The sequence below is a fragment of the Primulina tabacum genome, chromosome 15 (genome assembly GCF_025594145.1).
Source record: "Primulina tabacum isolate GXHZ01 chromosome 15, ASM2559414v2, whole genome shotgun sequence".
In the NCBI taxonomy this organism is placed as follows: domain Eukaryota; kingdom Viridiplantae; phylum Streptophyta; class Magnoliopsida; order Lamiales; family Gesneriaceae; genus Primulina; species Primulina tabacum.
Genome location: NC_134564.1, coordinates 3913622 through 3936596, shown reverse-complemented (window position 1 = coordinate 3936596; position 22975 = coordinate 3913622). Strand labels below are relative to the sequence as shown.

Here is a 22975-nt window from a genome sequence, read left to right as displayed (position 1 = left end):
TTCGACCACATGCCAAAAAATAAAACGAAATAAAATAGACAAAACTATATCATCCACGTGGAAACCCGTGATTGATCCATCAATAACGACCTCAAATTAGACATCTTTTGGCACTACACCCTCTCTTACATAGTAGTATTTGTGTGTGGTAAAGAGAGTGAGTGAAAGTGGGATAAGATTTTAAATAAGCGCTCGCCTTAGCTTCTTCTTATAGTCCCACAATAATTTAACCAAGAAACATTCATTCACACAAAAAAAAAAAAAAACAAAACAAAACAAAAACACACACATAGCAATGGCCTCTGCATCATTCCTCAAGTCATCTCCAATCTTGGACAAGTCTGAATTTGTTAAGGGCCAACCCCTTCTGCGGCAGTCTTCGTCCTCGGCCGTTCGGTTGTGCCACCCGAGAGCCGCCTCCGCATCTCCTCTCACCGTTCGAGCTTCTTCTTATGTTGATGAGCTCGTCAAGACCGCAGTACGTACTGACTGAATTTCAATTTTTTTAAAAAATAAAACAAACTTTGGGATTAGGCCTAGCTTGGAACTAGGTGTATAACATGTATCGAATATCTAAACTATTATATAAAAAATATGACTTTTAAGTGAAGAAAACCAATATAATTTCATTATCGACTATTATATTACCTCAGAGATATTGTTATTTATGGCCTATGGGTTTGGATTTTAAATAATGGGAACCATAAACCATGGTGTTGTAGAAAACTATTGCATCACCAGGGCGTGGAATCCTAGCCATGGATGAGTCAAATGCCACATGCGGTAAGCGTTTGGCATCGATCGGGCTCGAGAACACCGAGGCTAACCGCCAAGCCTACCGCACCCTCCTCCTCTCCGCCCCTGGCCTAGGCCAATACATCTCCGGTGCCATCCTCTTCGAGGAGACTCTATACCAGTCCACAGTCGATGGCAAGAAAATGGTGGATGTTCTTGTCGAGCAGAACATTGTCCCTGGTATCAAAGTTGACAAGGTGACTAATAAAAACTCGCGAATCCCTGCGTTTTAACTGATTCTTGAATCTTGGTAATAGCTAAAAATGCGAAGCTATGAAGTTTTGATGACTAATCTTAAAGACATGTAAAATTATGCCTGTTCCTGGTTGGTAGTTTAATTCTACATATATAATGTATGAATATCCATATAAATGATTCTTGAAACTTGATAAGAAAAAGGATTGGACTGGGGCAGGGTTTGGTTCCGCTAGCTGGTTCAAATGACGAGTCATGGTGCCAAGGTCTTGACGGCCTTGCTTCTCGCTCTGCTGCTTACTATCAGCAGGGTGCTCGTTTTGCCAAATGGTGAGTACGATTATCACATGAATTTGGATGAACCTCTTTTGTGTTTATTTTGTAAAACGTATCGATTTCGCTGTTTCTTGAATCAGGCGTACTGTTGTGAGCATTCCCAATGGTCCATCTGCCTTGGCTGTGAAGGAGGCTGCCTGGGGCCTGGCACGTTATGCTGCTATATCTCAGGTATCACACTATATGGTTCACCTTGAATACATAGTGGATTTTGAAACTAAAATTCATGGCTCACGAGAATAACTGATTTGCTTTCAATTCACATGCATAATTATTCCTAAATCCATATATGGATATCTCATTGTGTTTGTTGAGGATGAATTGCCTGTCTTGTCCTGTGTTTTGCCGCAACTGTGGAATTTTATCAATACATATATTGCCAGTATCTGATCCACCGATCTAAAATGATATACCACAGTCGATTGACATTTGACACTAAACATAAAATGCTATCCATTACCATCAAACAACGATCATAACAATGTAAAGATTATTTAATTAGCATGAAAATCAAGACAAACTCATCAAAGATGTTACCGGGAAGAGCAGTACCTTTGAGATGGTTCTAGAGCTAGAACATTTTACAAGAAAAACTTGTGACGAAAACTGACGTTTATTTGATTGTGATGGTCGAACTTGTTAGGATTCGGGATTGGTCCCAATAGTGGAGCCAGAAATCTTGCTAGATGGAGAACATGGAATTGAGAGGACTTTTGAGGTTGGACTTAAAGTTTGGGCAGAGGTGTTTTTCTACTTAGCAGAGAACAATGTTACGTTTGAGGGAATCCTCCTTAAACCAAGCATGGTTACTCCTGGTGCTGAATGCAAAGACAGGGCCACACCTGAGCAAGTTGCGGACTACACTCTTAAGCTCCTCCGCAAGAGAATCCCCCCTTCCGTCCCTGGAATCATGGCAAGTATTCAAGCTCGTATCGATTATGGTTCATGTTTTGCATGGTATAATGCATTGATTCCCTTTCCCCATTTGGTTATCCTACAACACCCCTTCTTCTTTAAAGATTTGATTTGGTGTCACTAAAAAAGCTTGTAACTTCTTAACGACAGGCACTCATTCTACACTATTGTATAGGGTGTAATTAGATAGCATCAGACTCAAAAATATGTTCTTTGAGCTTATCGAGCTAATGTGTTTCTTGTTTCGATATCTTGGGCAGTTTTTGTCAGGTGGGCAATCTGAGGTAGAAGCAACCTTGAACTTGAATGCAATGAACCAAGCTCCAAACCCTTGGCATGTGTCGTTCTCCTATGCCAGGGCCCTCCAAAACACATGCCTCAAGACATGGGGAGGACTCCCGGAGAATGTGAAGGCAGCTCAGGCTGCTCTGCTCGTGAGAGCCAAGGCTAACTCTCTGGCTCAGCTCGGAAAATACACCGGTGAGGGGGAATCTGAGGAAGCCAAGCAAGGAATGTTTGTCAAGGGGTATAGCTACTAAGCATACTGCACTGTCGAAGAAAATGGTCTATAGATTGACGTGGGAAAATGTTTTTGTTTAGTTTATTATAAAATTATGCTCTTGAGAAATAGTTAGCTTGCTGGATTAAAAGGATGGTGGATATTTTTCTTTTTGGGTCAAAACTGTAGTTTGAGTACTTTTGCAAGTGTGTGAGAATTTGTACTCATGAATAATTGGTATCCTTTCAAAGTGATGGCACCATACGACACGTTCAGTTATCAGTTGAAACTTTTATATCTTAATCTATTAAGATAACTTTAATTCAGAGTTCAGTTTTTTGAATGAAATCAATTTGTGCACATGTATTTGTAAGATTCTTGAGTTCAATTGCCGTTTAGGTTACATTTGGATTGAAAAATTTCGATTTGATAAATATTTGATTGAAATACTTCAAATAATACCTTATTACGATGAATTTTGAGATCCACAACAATCATACAAAAAATAACTACATGAAATTTGAAATTCATTCCAACATGGATCAACCAAAATAAACTATTGAATTTATTATTATGGATTTAAAACCCATAACTTCGAGTCCATTAATCCAAATACAAATAAAGAACGAGAATGAGTCGATAAAATGTTGTGGACTTTTAAGAACTGAGAAAATGGTGGTTGAGAAAACTTTTGGATGCAATATCGTATTGATTTACAATATAATTACATATTTTTCATTTTAGGTGGGTCTATTGTCAGTAATCGCCATCAGTTGAGTCTGAGTGTCCATGACTAAACTAAAGAGTTTTCCACTTCTTTAAACAGTAAATCAATATCCAGCAATTTGCCATAGAAAAGCCCAAATGTAAATATAAAGTTACAGGAAACCAATGTTCAAAAATGAGATAATTTATCTGAGAAACTTTATTGGTAACTGTAATGTTTCCAAGGTCTTCTAATTTACAGCAGATGAATATGGCACAAACTTCTACACCAGTAACTGCAGAATGCAAATAGTTGCAGAAAATGCACTTCAAAATGTTTCCCAGTATATGTAGCTAACCGCAGTTTTCAACATGTTTAACCATGAAAAATGGCAACGGGGACCATTGTTTTGATTCCCATTGCTAATTCCACCTCAAACAGTCTTCGTCAAGCTGCGCATAGTAGAAACACGAAAAGGGAAGAAGAAGTTAAAATTTCAAATTGACAAAAATATTTATCAAAACATACTAAAAGCAGAACATTTACAAGTGTTCTGTGATTAATGGACAGTAGAAATCAAGTGTTATTTTAGCCACAGAAGTTAACATTAGACATGAAGATCGTGTTTCCATGGTAATGTTTTTTTCACAAGAACTCAAATTACCAATCTCGCAAAAGGTTCATAAAGCATCACAGTATGACTGTTGACTTTGCATTCAGTATACCTCCATTATTCTCAGGCTCCCTTTTGAATGATCCGTCTACATTATTTTCAGGTTCATGGTGATTGTTAAACAAATTATTCACTTGTTCCTGAGAAATAAATCGAAAAGGAAGATAATTTGCGTATTACTTCACTACACTTTAGAGTCATTAAACCATGCTGCTTGAAGTGTAGTTTCTGAGACACGATAAAGGTTCCGGTTAAAAATAAAACCTGAATAGTCGAAGCTCTTCCATGCACCCTTTGAGGCCTGGCATTGAGATCAATCAATTTGTTCTCCATTTTTCCATTACAATCAATGTTGTTAACCATTATAGGATTAGGAGAAACATGAGTAGGCTCTTTCTTAGCTTGAACAATATTTCCTCTGATCCGCTCCTGACTCGTCTAAACTTTCTGGTTTATCCCCTGGAAACTGCAAAGAACGTAGACATAGAACCAAATGTCATTACTCATGTTCAACTATCACAAAAAAGAGAACGAGTATCTTTAGGTGAATTGCATTTGGCCCCATGTAATATTCCAAGTTTTTCGGAAACATTAAAATCAAAACTTTTACGTTTTTTTCCCGCAGAGAGTTTTTGCGGATTGTGAATATGTCATAGAGGGGCCAGATGCATTTTACCCAGTGTCCACAACTACATACACAAACCTCAGCTCTCTGTCTCAGAAGGAGATATCTTTCATGGGTTCTTTTACCACCGACATGGACAATCATATCGCATTGCAGACACAGGGAACTTCCATCAACCTCACAATAGAAGAAAGCTACATACAGAGGCTCAGGAAGTATTCTTCAAAACAGGTTGCCACCTTTCAAAAATGAAGAGGAAAGAGAAAGATATGAACCAGCATACCAGGTGCATTTTCACATATGTCACAACGTGGGACTTCACTGGGCTCAGCAAGACCAACTCGTATATGTCTGCTCGCAAGCTTGTTACACATATGGACCTGCCAGACAACGTTAGCACAATAGGTTCGGGCCACTTTAATTCAGTCGAGTTTATATTTACACTGCAAGTACTTAGACGGTAGATCCAATGAGCAAATTCATAATATGGACTAACATAGATCAAGGAACACAAGAAAGAACGAAATACAATCTTCTCCCCATATTGTTACTGGCCATCTTTCGCCACGGAGTACATTTGACTATATTGAGAGCCTAAGCTTAAACAAGCACTTTATTCCACTCTAGAGCCAAGGCCAACATGAGAAGTAACTAAAGAAACCAATACCATCGTCCAATATTAAAATTAGAAATGGACACATAACTCAAAATTGGCAATGAAACAAAAGCATGCAGTACAGGGTTTGACATTTCATGAATCAAAACAAGAATTTAAGATAGAATGATGCACAAACACGTATCAAGCAATTCAACAAAGAAGTATCATAATCTCAGTGTAGATAAATAGATAATAGCATACAATTTCAATCCCAACAAAATTTTAGAAAAATCTCGAAAGTATTTCAGAAACAACTGCAAATCTCCCAATTTCCCATCTTCAAATCAAAGACACAAAAATAAAATAGTTTACCCGCGAAATAACTATAACAGGCGCGATACCTTATCATCACAAGAACGACAAAGCGCCGCCTCATCCGCCGAGCAGAATAGAATCGCCGCCGCACTCTCACACACGTCGCAAAGTGTTCTCATTTCCAATTCATACAACTCTTCTTCTATTTCGATTTAATAAATTTCAACAATCTTTCAGTTTATAGCACTCTGCTACACATAAAGTCAAACAGAGAATATATCAAACACGCAAAGCCATTAATTGATGATACACGCAGTAGATTTCATTGTGCACGAAGAATAATACTTACAAGAGATCGATGCATAGGAAGAGTTACAGCGTCGATGTTCTTACAAGGTGCGGCGGCGGTAGACGCACGGCTGTGGGGTGCGTCGGAGATCGAATGAAAACGGAGTTGGGGGCTATTATATTCTAACATGCCGGTACACAGTAACATGATTGTGTGACTTGAAGCGTGTGAATTTTGGAGTATTGTTCCTAAACTGCCCTCAGGTTTTATTATTTAATTAATGTCATCCCCAGCTTCATTCAAGAATTTATATTTTATTTATATAATAAAATATAAATAAAATATAATATGATATATTATATTATTTAGAATAAACTCATTATATCTACTAATTATGAGCCAGACATTTTTATGAGGGCAGCAAAAAAATTAATCATTGAATTTTTTGTTTTTAAAAAAAACCTGGAATCATATGGTACACATATTTATATTTTATTAAAAAACAAATTAATTTTCAAACTACAACACGTACTACTTCGTATTTATTTTTTTAAAAAATAGCAAATTATTTACACATTAATTTCGAAATTTAATACAAATTTTCAAATATAAAATTAAAATCCTATGATAAATATTTATTAAAAAAACCAAATGCATATGCACGTAACGCATACATAAGATTACTCGTGTTTATATATAAACACATATGAACACATGTTGTAACGATCATGAGTCATTAGGCTGAACCAACATGAGCATCGGTTCATACTCGTGTACCATTACTGATCATAGGTCGTTAGGAAGTTCCAAAATGAGTCGTAGCACATACCTATGTACCGTTACTCATATAATATCTCACCCCTGGATTCTTTCGTCTCCCCAACACTTGAATCCAGGAGCGGTAGGTGAAAGAAACCACTTTTCAAGGTGTTGGATATTCTATGAGTGACGGTGCATGAGCATGATCTACAGCTCATGCTGGACGATCCTAACGACACATTACCAGTAGTGGTGCATGGGTATGAGTCGAGGCCCATATTGGTTCAACTTAATGGCTCATGATCGTTACACATGTATACACTACATGATAATTTAAAACATTATATAAAGTTGATCAACATTCTTATGAATATTGCTAAATATCACGAAAGAAGTAAAGGTAAATAACTATATTTTAAATTAATGTTTTAGGTTAACATTGCAATTAAAAGTCCCTGAAATATTTTTTAAAAAGATTTTTCCAGATAAAAAAAACATTATAACACAAACATTATTCAATAAATTAAGGAATTGATAAGAAAATATGATATGGGATTTTATATTCTAATTTGGAATATATTAAATCAAATATGTTTTAAATATAATTTTTTTTTATATAAATGTTTGTAAATGATTTTAAAAAATTTTTTTTTTTGAGGGATCCATATTCCACCCCACCAACCCATCAATGACAAAATTTTGGGGAAAGGGGGGATTTATTTCATCCTATCCATGTGGGCATTGCCCCATGATATGATGGATGGTCAAGATTTGCCCATATATATGTAGGACCCACTATTTTTTTTTGAAATTGTATGTGTGACAAGATCTTACCCGTTGAAATGAAATGAGGGTAGTGCCTACATAGCTAGGATCTCATTGACCTGAAAGGGGGAGGGTTGACAACTGACAACCAATTGCCCCACCTACGCTTCAGTGTCTGCTGGCTCGTAAAAGTACTCATTAATCTCCACACGCGATTTATTTATATAAATTTTTTATTATTATTATCGATGAATTAAAACGAAATTTGATAAATTATGAAATGATTAATTGATATTTGAATTGTTGAAATAAAAAAAATATGTGTTGAAATTAAAATAAAAAACAAAAGAGTAATATCAGTATCATCTATACTATTTTATTAAGTTTGAGACACTTAGGGTAACTAACTTTGGTGTCATGGTCTGTTTTAATAATTATATATATTAATAAATGTTAAAATTTTAATGTAAGTTATATATGTAGTTCAGCGGTTAGAGTCATTGTTTCTCAGAGTTTAGGTTATATGTTCAAGTCTTACTAAGGTAGGTCATTTTTTTATTCTTTTATTTTTCAATTTATTTTTTAATTTATATATCAAAATTACAGTGTACTATTTCTTATAATTATATTTTGATCATCATTTAAATATAAATCAAATGAATTATAAAAAATATTATACAAGCACACAACGTGTGCGTCGATGCACTAGTATAAGAGTAAAGTTTGAGGATAAAGTTGGTGTCCTTCCTAGGTGGTTACTATCATGTCCTCAATTTTAATAAAATAGAATAGATTTTCAATTTTTTTATGTTTAAATGATCATATAATATTAATTTTAAAAATTATTACAAAACACCATAAATTTTTATAATATTAATAAATTATTTAAGTTTATCAGCAACAGAAGTCGCCTAGAAACGACTTCATCATACAGTAACTACTTCATTAAATGTTAGTCGGATTTATATACATATATATATATATATATATATATATATATATCGAAAATGATACACTGCTCACCCCTTGGTGAGCGTTCCGTGAGCGACAGCCCATGTGGCAGTACAAGCTGGATTTTTTTATTTCTTTTTTATTTGTTTTTTAACTTTTTGTGGACATTAATATTCTTGTATCACAGCACGGAAAAAGCATTTCCCAACCGAAACACATCGCGAAGCCTTAATCTTTGTGGCCGATTCACCAACCCTGTTCGGGTTACTCCACCGGAAATCCGAGGCCAACGCCGAACGTGAGAGCGCCACCATTTGTCGACGCCAGAAAAGGGGAACGCCGAACGTGAGAGCGCCACCATCCGAGGCCAACGCCGAACGTGAGAGCGCCGCCAATGGTATTCTGCATTTTTTCGAATTTTTTTTTCAAACTTTATACAACTACTGTTTTAAAATGAGTTTGTTAGTTTGAAATTGATGTTCGGATGGCAACAATTTGAATGTAATTCTGTGATTTGCTATTTCTCTTATGAGTTTGTAAAATGAGTTTGTTAGTTTGTAAAATCGAGATTTCTCTTATGAGTTTGTAAAATCGAGAATAATATTCAGTTGAACTGAAATAGATATAAACTACTTATCTTACTGTCAATGGACGAGAGCAGATTTTTGCTTCCAACATCTGCATCTTCAATAGCAGAGCTCGCAGCAGAAGTAAACCGTCCACGCAATAGTGTATTGTTGCCCATTTCTCTCCTATAGTTAGGTCACATATGAACATAAAATGACGATAATGTGCAGGTGAAACTTTAAAGCTTGAATATTGGGATTTGTACTAACCTAACTATTTCATTCATTGAAGCAACATTGCTCTTCTCGAGACTATGCAGGGATTCTTGAGCATTTTTCCACTGTTGGGCACCCAATTTTGCTTGTTCCATACTGTTTAGTTTTTTAGTTGTTCAGAATGAGCAACCCCCAGTGGTGGAGGACCATGAAAAATCCAACTAGTCTTTATTGTCATTGGCTACTTTGATTATTAGATCTCCTGAGAAGTTTAATTTGTGGCAGAGATCTCATGTTATGGAGTCTTTTAATTCTTGGTCAAGAATTGAATAATATAATTTTTGGTTTAGTTTATTTGTATTCACATTCTCCGTTTTTTAAACAATTTGCGTTACAATGTAGGGCAAAACATACGTTGTATTTGTTGGGCGTAAATCTGGCATTTATGACACGTGGGCAGAAGCAAGCTCTAATGTTATCGGGTATAAGGGTGCTGTCCACCAATCATTCAGAACCAGAGAGGAGGCCGAGAAAGCTTACAATGCCGCATCGGTGAAACAATCTACGTCGACGTCCTCCCAAAATACAATAAACGAAAGTTCAAGTGCAGGTTCAAGTTCAAGAGGCGAAGTATCCCAGACTGAAAAATTAGATGAAATATTGAAGTGCTTGGAGGTGATACAAGAAAATTTGAAAGCACTAAAATTGAATAAAGATGATTAGATAAATAATTGTAATTTATTGACAGTAGCTGCAACCGTTGTATTGTTTTGGTGAAGATAATATTTGACAGATGATTGTATTGCAATTCAAAAACTTTATTGTGCAGTTTATAATATTTGATGAATGTTAGTTGTATTGTTATTCAAATAGTTAATATGAGTTATTCAATTTAAGTCAAAAATTTTGCATCCTTTATTATTCTGGAAATGGCTTCGTCTCCATGGTTTGAACTAGTTGGTTCTTTTTGTGGTGTATGTATCGATGAATTAAATGTCATGTTAAAAACAATCTCCATTTTGTTGTCTTCCTATTTAGTTTCCAAGCATGTCATTGTCTCAATGTAGTAGAAGATTCAAAAAGCAAAAGCTATTTGTTTCCAAGCATGTCATTCTGCTTTGTCTACTGTCATCCAAGCAGAAGCTATTTGTTTCCAAGCTATTTAAAAAGCAAAAGCTATTTGTTTCCAGCATACAAGTTTTATGTGGCAAGCAGCATACAAGCAGCATATCTGTCATGGACTCCTGAAAAAAAACCTTACATTGTAGATGTCTACTGTATTACATTCAATTGTTTGTATTTTTAAACACCCAAGAAAACAGTAACCAACTTGGAACTGAACTTCTTATGCTTTGTTCATTTGCCATTGAGATGTTTCTCCAGTGAGATGACATTGACGTCTGCTTGGATCCATTTGTTGACTGTAGAATTTATTTGCAGCAAGGTTACTTCTATCTTCGACACAGATATCAAACCAAACACTGAAAACATAGATATATGAGAACTCAGATTTATGTATATGAAACAAAGCACTATAAAATGGTTACCCCCATCGCACATATACAACTTGATAAAATAATAACCTTTATCAAATCCAGTTGTTAGAACCTATAAAATTCAAAACAATTATTAATAAAAAAAAAATATTGATGATTAACAACATGTATTTAGAGATTTAAATTACCATCTATCGATCCAAAATCTTCGTCATCTGAGCTTTGTTGTTCGTTTTTATTATTAATAGTTGACCTGAAGAACGTTGAGTATGCCACCATATATTAATTTTGATGATTAACCAAATATATACAAAAATACTAAAAATATACATTGGTGATAAACACATACCCGTCTTGCAAATTTGGACAGTTACGCTTGTCATGCTGCACACCTCGGCGTCCACACCCACGACATTTTCTTCCCTGTGTGGTTGCCTTCTCCTTTGATGACTTTAATCTCTTACCACATCCTTTTGTTCTAATTTTTTGAGGATCAACGATACCAATAGCCCTATATGTGGCTCTTCTACATTGACTTCCACCGCTTACTGTTGTAGTCATATTCAAATCTTTCATTTCGTTGCCAATATAATCAAACTGTGCATTCAAGAAATTTGTTCCCTCAACAGTCAATGATGCAATATCAACTAATGCAGAAGCTTTATAGGATAACCTCAAATGTCTTGACATCAAACATCTTTCTGGAGCTTCAACCACATTTTGCTCATCTGTAGGAAAAATTCTACATTCTTTGCAGCTTGCGTCCAACGTTTCAGTATATATTTATCAGGCAAATGAAAGACTTGGTTTATACGAAAAAATGCTAACATATGCCTGTATGGAATGCCCTCAAACTGAAATTTCATACAACTGCACAATATATCATCCCCTTGTATGACACGTGTAAGCACTCTTGGTTTCGAAGAAGAAGAAGCTTGAAAATTCATTCACCTTGTAAATCCCAAACTCATTTCCCACAGATTCTGTTTGCACGTAATAACCATGACTCTGACTCATTTCTTCTAGAAACTCCAACCATTTCTTTTTCGTGTAAACCGTCACCATCTGAGATTCCATTGGCCATTTGGAGTGTAGCTTGGGACGCTCATTCATATCGATATGATCTGCAACTAACTCATTGTGTCTTTGGTGCCGAAGTGCCTTATTGAAACGAATGATAAAATCCATCAATGAGTTCTTGCTAGATATATAGCTCTTGAAAAAAGCATGTGAACTTTCGGACCGCTGGCTACTTGACATACCCGCAGAAAATACATGATTAAAATATGCTGGTACCCATTTATGTCGCAACTCAAACATCAACGACAGCCAATCATGTTGTTCCAAGTTAGCATTATACATAGCAGCTTCCCAGGAACTCTCAAATTCCTCATCTGTGGAGGAATGTAGAATGGCATTCCTTATGCTTTCATAGTGATCACGGAAAGTCACTGGGTTTAATTTCTCAGAGAATTTGTTCAGTATATGCCACAAACAATATCGGTGTGTTGTTTGAGGAAAAACTTGTGATATGGCTTTAGTCAGAGCAGGATCTTGGTCAGTGATAATCAAGTTTGGGGCACCTTGACACATGGCTTCTAGGAATTTATTAAGCAACCAAACAAAAGAATCTGTTTTTTCGTCACTCAACAATCCACAACCAAAAAGAATGGTCTGATGATGATGATTAACTCCTACAAATGGTGCGAAAATCATCCCATATTTGTTGGTGTTGTATGTAGTATCAAACACAACTACGTCACCAAAAGCAGTGTATGCCCTTCTTGACACATGATCAGTCCAAAAACACCTGGTAAATCTGTTGTCCGAGTCAGTCTCATAATCAAAAAAGAACAATGAATTCTTCGCTTTCTCAGATTCGAAGAAATCGACCAATGTTTCTGCATCAATACCCTTATGCTCATCCCTAACACTTTTCTCGTAGTTTCTGATATCTCTTTCTATGAAACCTACATGTTCAGGCCCTCCAGACTCTATCTCAAATAATCTCATTTGTTGACAAGTTGGCACATTGGCTTCTGCAAATTGTTGACTCAACATTTTTTTTGATGCAGAAATACCACGATGCGAGCGTAACAAATGCACCTTCGACGGAGTCGATAATGGATGATTATGACTTTCAATGAAGGTACTGACAACCCAACCTGGACCTGTTTGTTCCTTGACAACTGAAATCTTGGACAAACATCCGGTTCTAGTCTCACCACGGGCTCTTTCTTTTCTTGGTTGATCATTTTTTGTCTGTTTGCTCCATCGAATATCATCTGTATGCCCTTCTTTAAAGCATACAAATTTCTTCCATATAATTTCGTTCATTTTCTTACTTTTCTTGCTATTACTCATTCTCGCGCTAAAACCGGATTCTCGGGCATATTGGTTGTAGAATGAGAATGCATCCTCTAACGAATCAAATCTCATACCAATCTGGGGTTTCTGATCATCACCGACTTGGGGGATGTACGATTGTTCATCTCCACTATATTGATCCATTTCATCTACAGTGGCGCTAGGCAGATGTGGGGTGGTGCTCGAAAATCTTTGCGGGCGGTAAGGTGCTGGCGAGGATTGTCTGGGAATTAACCGAGCACGGTGGATTAGCGACGGTAACAATAAAATCATATGAGAAACGACATCAAGTATAAAATATATTTAAAAAAAACATACATCTTCTCCAGATACATAAATAGCTAGATCATCAACACCATTTCCTAGTGCAATTAATTAAATATGCAAACTTACACTTGACAAACATTAAAGAACCTGTATGCCAAAACACTAAAAGATTTAAATGCACCAGAAATGAATAAATTGTAGGAGCAGAGACAGTGTTGGAACAAATACTACAAGTTAGTGGTAGAATGTGAACTGAGAGAAGGGTTGGAACAAATAATCCGACGGCTTTTATAAATAGCAGGATCACTGCACACAAACATTAAAGAACCTGTATGCCAATATACCGGAAACCTTCAAAATCATAAATTGGAAATTTCTTCGGAATATGAAATTTAGAACTACATCGATTTACCTTCTGATTTCGGAATATTTGCCCGCACGAGATCTCCAGAATTACGCTCAATCTTCTTAACGTAAAGATTTGAGCGTAGGTAGGAGAAGAAATTTGGGCGAAGGTGGGAGAAGAAATTTGGGCGTACGTGGGTTATGTTTCATTTTCTTGTTTTTTTTTTAAATTATTTAAAAAAAAATAAAAAAATACATTGCACCTGGGCGCCAGCACAGCGCCAGCTGTGCAGGCGCGCTGTGCTGGCGCCCATGTTACCCTGCACCCCCATCCCCCATATATATAGCGATCGTATACACAAATTGCGGGTTTATATAATTATTATTTTTTATTGAACTCTGGCTTCTTTTAATTTTTTAATAGTTTCAAGTTATTCAGCATAATTATTTAAAATTATTTATTTATTTAATTTAAAATATGTTGTTTTTATTTTTATTGGATAAATTATCAAATAAATAATTTGTAAATTAATTAAAAATTAGGTATGATAATTGTAATTTTGAAGTGACCACACCAAAATAGTTATTTTAAGGTGATCTCTTATTATAAATAAATAGTATAAAAGTATATGCGATCAAATTTCAAATTCTTTATTTGATAAAAAATAGTCAATATTACTGTATTATCGCGCAAAAGTGCGCTATAGTTTTTAAAACTTTTATATAATTTATTTATATATACAATATTTGAATTGAAAGTATGTCTCTTGTGAGACGATCTTATGAATCTTTATCTGTGAGACGTGTCAATCATGTCGATATTCACAATAAAAAGTAATACTCTTAGCATAAAAAGTAATACTTTTTATGGATGACCCAAATAAGAGATGTCTTACAACATACAACCCGTGAGACCATCTCACACAAGTTTTTGCCTTGAATTGAACTTTAACCATCACAATTATATTCTATCCAAATTTTATCGAAGGAAGAAGTTTGTTTTAATCACATCCAAATCTAATTACAAGTAAATCTAACAGGTTAATACTCACAACTATCTAAGTTGTAATTTGTATGCATATCTCCTATATTTTGTGTATTTGACATTCACCTTCATCGTCATATTATAACATTTACACTTAAATAAGAGATATCAATATCAAATACATAAAATACCAGAGATGTAAATGTAAATGCAAATGACATCGTCAGAGTAGTCTTATTTCGATTTTTCATAATCCAATAGATGAATTGGTTTTTCTCGACTTTCAATGAACGCATTCAAGCTGCAACGGATATAATTATTGTACTTTGATAGTACAATTGCTCTTGTACCTTTGTGCACAGCTTGATTCTATTGAATAATCTTCCAGAGATCTGCAACTGACTGAATCCTAACTGATGCACCTAACTGTTCATCTAAATTGATATTCAGTTGGGCTGGTGAAATCAGTTGACTCGTCAGTTGAACTGATTTCACCCTTTCAGTTGAACTGGTCAGCTGAGTTCTTTATCAGTTGAGCACTTAATCAGTTGACCGAGCTTTTGAAGGTCTTCTGCTGAACTGCCTATCGGCTGGACAAGTCAGTTGAACTGGTCTTTGATATATCAGTTGAACTGATTCAGTTTGGGCGATCACTTGACATTTTCAGTTTGCGTCTCGATAACTTCAGTTTTAGCTCGATAACTGATCAGTTCGAATCCTGATCAGTTCCAGCTTCTTGCGCATTTAAGTAAATCATTAGAAAAATAACAATTTGTTAAATATCAAAATCAAAATTACGAACATAGAATGTTTCAACAAAATTAATACTGACACACGTCGCTTATGCCACTATCGCTAAGATATTATCCATGAGCAACAAAAGTCGAGTGACGAGAAAAGGGGACCGCACAAGTGAACGAGCGGTTTATAAAGGATTTGGGCTAATGACAATGGTTGGTTTGATCTACAAAACTACAGCTGGAATATAAAAAATATGATATGCAATAATAATAATAATACTCCAAATCTATCAATGCAACATGAGAAGTCAAGAGATTTTTTAGTGATCGTTCACAGCCACAGATTTGAAAAGCCACGTTTGAACCATTTTCATCCACAAACTTCATTTTCTTTCTTCTCCACCAATTTTTTTTTCTTTTATCTCAATGGGTTTTTCACTTTTGTCCTTTCAAACCAAACATTACATGATTTTATATGCCTCACTGGTACTAGTGAAGTAACTGACTATCCACTGTACTCAATCCATCAACTGTTCTTGAAATAACAAAATTCGAGTTCGAGTTCGAGTCAAATTGATATAATAAAATAAGATTTTGTTTTCTTTATTTTGAAAGGGAACAGCTATCCCTAGATCGTATCTTTTTATCCACAATAACTTCATATTCATAATATAGCAGAGTAGGTCTCTTGTGAGACAGTCTCACAAATCTTTATCTGTTAGACAGGTCAATCCTACCGATATTTACAATAAAAAGTAATACTCTTAGCATAAAAAGTAATATTTTCTCATTAATAACCCAAATAAGAAATCCATATCATAAAATACAATATGTAATATCGTCTCACATAAGTTTTTTTCAGTAAATAGAAAGCGTGATTCTTACAATATTCGAGTGGAACTTGTACATCACGAGTTTCAACTAAGACCCACTACCCATTGGTCATGTACTCTGTAAAAAAGGACATCCGGGTATCATTAAATGATGTTAGGTTGAATTATTGAAGCCGATTTATAAAATTTAAAAAAGTAAACAATTCATTAAATATTTATTGTGCCATGGTTCATCAGAAAAAAGTTTTGATGAGTTCTAACTTTGAAAAACTTGGTTCTGCACTTGTTACTTTGACCGAGACAATCAACAAGATTTTATAAGCAATGTGAATATTTGGGAAATCCATTTTATTCAAGTAATTCATTACATTAATGGCCGATTTTGCTTTTCTTGGTAATGAGCACATCAAAAATGTCAACTTCGAAAATATATTATCTCCATTAATATCAGAACAACACTTATGATTCAGAGAAATTTCAAGATTATTGCAAGACCTCAAAATGGCTTCATCGTCCGCATGTTGTAACCTCTCTAGATTGAACAAAAAATCAAATGTTTCTTCATATTTTTGAAACTGTTCAAATCGAGCTTTCATATAAGAACGAGCTCCATCGATTATAAAGAGAAAGTAGTTAATTCAAACTTGCACCAAATTACCACACCAAGCAAGAATTTAAAATTCTCAAGTTCATTTAACGCTAAGGACTCAGGTGCACTTATCGTTTGGGATATTTACTATCATTTGCCAAGTTGATATGATTGTAATAATTTGTATTTTTGTTATCAAATTTTTCATTGTTCTCATTTCCAATATACTTAATTGATACACTTTTATGTTATTTTGTTGTAGGAGGAAGTTTTATAATCTTGGAGCAAATTCAGGCTAAACATGTTATTTTTTTATAACATTTGAAGTTGTCAAGATGAAGTTTTGAAATAAGAACTAAAGCAGAAGAAGTCCTGAAACAAGGTATGGCCACGTCTTGTGACTGCTTCGCGGCTGCCTTGTGACTGCATATAAAACTCGAAAATTATGATAATAATACCATATTTTAGAAATTCTAATTGTGATATTTAATTCATAGAAGACTCTTGGAGAGAAAAAATTATTATTGAGATAAGGAAAGATTTGAGAGATTTTTTTATTGATAAACCTAATCTCTTCCTAGTATTATTAGGTTTTATCCTAGTTTTTGGATTTTATCTTAAGAATTCTCTCTGCTCACACTTCAACAGGAAGACCAGTGATACAACTGAATAATGGAAATCCCTTGAATAAGAGATTAGTTTTGCATTTCATTAGTTATTCCTCTTGATTATTTATTTTTTCTTGCATGATAAATTAATTCTAGTATTTAATTTAGTTCTCATAAAAGAAATCTCTCCTTTTTATTGAATTTCTCCGAAAGAAATAAATATCAAGTTCTCTGTGAATTAGACCATACTCACCATTATGTTTATTTTATTTAGAGAGTGTGAATTTAAGTTTAGTGGCTCAATAACAACACATCACTAGTCATACAAAGCATATCTTATTTGTGCAATTTGCTCTTTATAGGTTTAACACTCTCAACATGGCTTTTTCATCCTGTTTGTGACAATAACTTAATTGACGTACGCTTAACGTGATTTCTGAAAATCTCCTTATCTCTTGGTAGAAGAGGAGAACAATATATAGATCATCTGTTGTATCACTCCGAAAAATTACGATGCGAGTTGATACTTAGGATGAGGAACTAACTGGCGAGTCTACGTACATTAAAGATTTGTAATCACTCTTTACCGTATAAGCACCTTTTTGCTCATCTCCCCACATCCATAAATCATCACTGATATGCTGGCTCAATGGAATGGAAAGAACTAATCGTTGGTCCCTCTCTGAGAATAGGTCTTGCAAGATAGCAGAATCCTAATTTCCTTCCTCTGTATTATGCAAAGAAGAAACTGTTGCCTTTGCTAAATAAAAATTTCGAGTTATTTCCAGGTCTAGCTGACTTTGAAGAATTAATTAATTAAACTAATGACCCCTTGTCTCGATAAAAGGATTGAGCTTGTTTGGCAACCAAGGATCATTCCAGGTATTGGTTTGTTGTCCCGAACCAATCAGTATCCTAGCCATCCGTATGCCTGAGAAGACAGTAGACTTCTCCAAACATCTTGAATTACTGCCAATCTTTGCCTCAAAGAAAATGCTCTGGGGTAATATCTATCTTTGAAAACCTGGGATGCCAAGGCATTTGGATCTGATAGCTTCCAATTTTGGTTTGTCAGAAGAGCAATGTTATGTTATATTCACGTAATTTTCGAATGCCCCAACCTATTTCAATCTTACTCATGCTGATCAACTTAGTCCAGTTCTTCCATCCAATACCACTCTCTATCTTCCCGACTTTCCCCACAAAAATAAATTCATCATGACATACCAAGGGAGAGCACCCATTCACCCATGCATCCCGCTCTAGGTTTTTTCTTTATAAAAACAAACACTTAGATTTATTTCTGCCTATTAACGAAGGAAGTCCCACGTAACTAGCATGTTTGGTAGTATAATGAACACCAAAAGGTGAATCTGGATTAACAATTAACTCAATTTACTCGTGCAATTCAAATACCCGTGAGAAGGGAAAATGCTCGAAATATAGGAAATAATTAAATAACTAAGACAATTTGGTGGAATTTAAATAACATATAGATCAAGTCATACTATCCAGACGGTAGACTTGCTGATTTTTTCTTTAAAAAAAATACTCAAGTCACGTCGTTCTTCTAAGACGGCGTGACTTGATTTTGATTTTGATTTTGATTTTTTTTTAAAATAGTTACTTCCTTATAATGGACGACGTGACTTGATTTTTATTTTTTTGTCATTTTGTTAAAAAAGACGGTCACACACTCAAAGCGGCGTGACTATCTAAATTATTAAAAAATTATTTAAAATTTGTGTCACATAGTGATGAGATGTATTGCGCCTAATCAGTACAAATTACGCCCAACGAAATGGAGTGTTTTCTTTTTAACCAATTAACAAGCCCTTCTAAATGATGTGCTTTCGACTGAATATTGAAAATTGGTTTATATAATTGAAGAACGTCTAGATTGGAAGGTATCATTTGCCCTCTTTAGATCATCTCAGTTCGTCTGGATATATATTTTGAAGTGTATCATTCATTTATTTTTATCATTTTTCGAGTTGTTTCGATATATATTTTAAGAGTGATATACTGATTGAAGTATTGAAAAACAAGGAAGCATATATTTTCTTTCGGTGTTAGAGCAAGTAAAATATATTCAATTGTTGGAGCAGCTCAATATCAGTTTTCAGTTCAACATATGAGGTATTTATGCTTAAATTAAGTTTGTTTTTCAAGTTTGATTGAAATCGGCAATTTATTTATTTGTAATTATATTTTTACAGAAAAAAATTTGATTTTGAACATCCATTTGAGGTAAATATAAATATAAATTTATTTTTTAAATATAAATCATAATTTAGTCATTCTCTTTGTAAGGCCTGAGATTTTATCATTTTAATCCGAGATTATTTAATTTATGAATTTTGGAATGATGAATTAGATTCCACGGCTTTTGTAATTACTTAGGATTGAAATGGAATTAAAAGAGTTGTTAGGACCAAATTGCAAATAGTGAAGACTTCAGGGGCTAAAGTGCAATTATGGGACTTGAATATGACACTTGTCCTAACCATGCAATTTAAGTAACAAAGTTTCATTTCCCTTCGAGGAAGAATAGCAGAAGACCGAGAATAGCGAGGGACATTCTCAAAGTTTCATTTTGGGTTCAATAATTTGATTTTTCAAGATCCGTCTATCAGAATTTGAATCCGGACACAGTTCTGTGATCCTCTCGTCAAGAACTACATAAGGATGTAAGTTTCATTGAGTTCTGTTATCATTTGAAATTATGATATTGGAGGAATTACTATTTGATCATTATGTGGTGTTCTGGATATGTTTGACATCGTAGAATCGAAGTCAGATCGAAGAACAGATTGATTATGGAATTGTTATGATTTTCTGATTATATTAATTGGGAATTGAATAGATTTGGATTATTGACTGATTCTGGATTGTATCGGATATTGGTTATGATTTGTAATTGATATCTGTTGATATTGTATTGACGGGGATATCGGGATTGTGCCGTTATGCTGTTAATTTTGAATTAGATTCAGATTGATCGGATTTAGTATTGAATTGGGAATGGAATGTTGATATTACTATTCTCGATATGTCATTTCAGATTGACAGAGACAGTCTTGAATTCAGAATTTCCAATTCTTCAGACCGAGACAACGAACGAAAGGTATAAGTCAATGTGGTACTGGGAGAACGACTCGAGTAGGATATACTTGAGTTTTCCTAAATCACATAATTATTGTTATTATTTACAATGATTTGAATTGATATGCTTGTTCTATTGATTTATAGAAGCATGTATTATATGAGTATTAGACGAGTGATCTTGTGACATAAGTGCCGATAGTGATGGAATCGTCACTGGCACATTGCACATTGTCACAAGATAGTGAATTGGCGATAGTGCCACAGTCTGTGACGGATAGGTCAAGACACCGGATGTTTGGTTATATCGATTGAATAGAATTGGAGTTTCTTCTATTACTGAATTCGATATAGGAATGCCAACGCTTGGAAACCGGGATCCCTAGACTAGGATTGAGTCTAGTCTGAGCCGTGGAGTCACGAGTCTGATTGACAGTCTTATATCGATTATGTTTTCAGATTTTGATACATATTCCTGCTATCTGTTTATGCTTTTATATTGATTATATGATTGCATGTTTCGTTGATTTATACTGGGATATATATCTCACCGGAGTTATCCGGCTGTTGTCGTGTTTGTATGTGTGCATGACAACAGGTGGGACAGGATCGGGGTCGAGGAGATGAAGAGAGATCGTGATTAGAGTGGAGAATACGGACTTTGATTAGAAATAGGGTTTAAACACTTGATTTGTAGTCGTTAAACTTTAGTTTGAATGTTGTATACAGTACAAGACTTGTACTTTAATACTGACATGTATATTAGAATGTATTTCATTACGTTCCGCATTTAATACTGTCTTTTAAAAAGAAAAAAATTTAGACCATGTTTATTATATTGATTAAATTGTCCCAAATGATGATTAAGAGAATGATTAGCGTACGGGTCCCCACAACAGGTGGTATCAGAGCAATAGATCCTTTAGATTGAGATAGGAGCTAGTGAGCGGGGTAGATAGTTTTCTTCCTTGCTTTACATGCTAGCAATTTATTATGTTCTACTGCTTTATAATGCATGTTTATCTATTTATATGACTTGATTTGGAAACATGTGTTATTGAGAATGAATCAGAACCGATTCTTGATCAGCAGTAAGATGATCGGAGGAGGACTGAAACAGATTTGTTGTATTTGGTTGCTAACCCTTTTGGTAATCAGATATGCCTCCTCGAAGAATACCAGAACAGGGTAGCACTTCGAATCCTCCAATGGATGTGACAGCAACACCGATGGAAACATTGTTGAAGAGATTTCAGTCGTTCCATCCACAGACTCTGAAAGGTACTGAGACTTCAGTGGATTGTGAGAGTTGGCTAGATGACATTGAGATGCTGTTTGAGTCCTTGTATTACACCGATGAGCGGAGAGTGAAACTGATTGGGCACCAATTGCATGACGTCGCAAAGAATTGGTGGATTACGACGAAGAGAGCACTGGAGCATCGAGGTACGACTATTACCTGGAATGTCTTTAGATCTGAATTTTATCAGAGATTCTTTCCAGTGTCGTATAGGAAGGATAAGGGGCCGAGTTTGCAAATTTGAGACAGGGCCAGCTGAACATCGAAGAGTATGTAGCCAAGTTCTCTATCTTGCTGAGATTTGCTCTACATGTGGCTGAAAACGATGAAGCCGTTGCGGATCAGTTTATTAATGGCCTGAATCCTGAAATATTTACACTGGTGAATACGGGGCAACCGAATAATTTTACTGATGCCTTGAATAGAGCCAAGGGTGCCGAAGCCGGTCTGATGAGACAGAAGGGAGCTTCGTTTGTGCCTCTAGCATTGAGACCACAACAACCACCTTCCCGGTTTGAGAGTGGCAGTAGCAGTGGTGGAAAGAAAGATTTCCTGAAAGCCAGAGGGAAGCAGTTTAAGAGATCTGGAAGCAGTTCATCCAGTTCTAGTGGCTCGAGACAAACCGGTCAGGGCAAGAGTTATACATGAGTATACTGCAGTACTTGTGGAGGAAAACATGGCACAGAGCAGTGCCGATGAGTGTTTAGCAGTTGCCGTATTTGTAGACAGCAGGGACATTTTGCCAGAGTCTGCCCACAGAGAGATTCTCAGAGATCACAGGGTGCCGAATCATCTGGATCAGCGGCACAGACTGATAGACGATCAGCTGCTGTTCATTCGTTTCAGCCAGCACCATCTCAGTCACAGCAGAGGCCAGGAGGTAGCCAGACAGTGAACCAGCCTCCTAGACAGCAGGCCAGAGTATTTGCTTTGACAGAGGAGAAGGCTCAGGAGGCACCTGACGATGTTGTTGTAGGTAACTGTTTTATTTTTGGTTATCCTGCATATGTATTGATAGATACTGGTGCATCGCATACATTCATATCTGAGCGATTTGCATTGATGCATTCTTTGCCTATTGAGTCATTATCTGCTGTAGTGTCTGTCTCTTCTCCTTTGGGGACATGTTTGATATCA

General features: G+C 35.4%; 3 protein-coding genes across 3 annotated transcripts; 1 reads left to right on the top strand and 2 right to left on the bottom strand.

Moving 5' to 3' along the window:
• Positions 1–203: 203 nt before the first annotated feature.
• On the top strand, positions 204–3101 carry LOC142526398 (fructose-bisphosphate aldolase 1, chloroplastic). Its single transcript, XM_075630761.1, has 6 exons — positions 204–478; positions 723–992; positions 1211–1320; positions 1407–1497; positions 1970–2239; positions 2502–3101. Exons 1-6 carry the CDS (start codon positions 296–298, stop codon positions 2778–2780), a joined length of 1203 nt encoding a protein of 400 aa, XP_075486876.1. The 5' UTR covers positions 204–295; the 3' UTR covers positions 2781–3101.
• A 533-nt stretch (positions 3102–3634) lies between these two features.
• Positions 3635–6149, bottom strand: LOC142527251 (B-box zinc finger protein 19-like). The gene is given in 8 exon segments (XM_075631994.1): positions 3635–3898; positions 4172–4259; positions 4384–4539; positions 4541–4585; positions 4823–4938; positions 5028–5124; positions 5744–5905; positions 6003–6149. Coding segments are annotated over 7 exon segments (600 nt in total). The 5' UTR covers positions 5837–5905; positions 6003–6149; the 3' UTR covers positions 3635–3893.
• A 4580-nt stretch (positions 6150–10729) lies between these two features.
• Positions 10730–13381, bottom strand: LOC142526925 (protein FAR1-RELATED SEQUENCE 5-like). Its single transcript, XM_075631591.1, has 3 exons — positions 11049–13381; positions 10888–10952; positions 10730–10811 (listed from the first exon to the last, which is right to left on the bottom strand). Exon 1 carries the CDS (start codon positions 13337–13339, stop codon positions 11582–11584), a length of 1758 nt encoding a protein of 585 aa, XP_075487706.1. The 5' UTR covers positions 13340–13381; the 3' UTR covers positions 10730–10811; positions 10888–10952; positions 11049–11581.
• Between the last annotated feature and the right edge of the window lie 9594 nt (positions 13382–22975).

What these genes read in the sequence shown, in the direction of transcription:
- LOC142526398 (XM_075630761.1), top strand. Translation starts at nt 296, where the DNA reads ATGGCCTCTGCATCATTCCTCAAGTCATCTCCAATCTTGGACAAGTCT. An exon ending in GTTATGCTGCTATATCTCAG is followed by an intron (nt 1,498 to 1,969) that starts GTATCACACTAT and finishes CGAACTTGTTAG; the next exon opens with GATTCGGGATTGGTCCCAAT. An exon ending in CTTCCGTCCCTGGAATCATG is followed by an intron (nt 2,240 to 2,501) that starts GCAAGTATTCAA and finishes TATCTTGGGCAG; the next exon opens with TTTTTGTCAGGTGGGCAATC.
- LOC142526925 (XM_075631591.1), bottom strand. Translation starts at nt 13,339, where the DNA reads ATGATTTTATTGTTACCGTCGCTAATCCACCGTGCTCGGTTAATTCCC.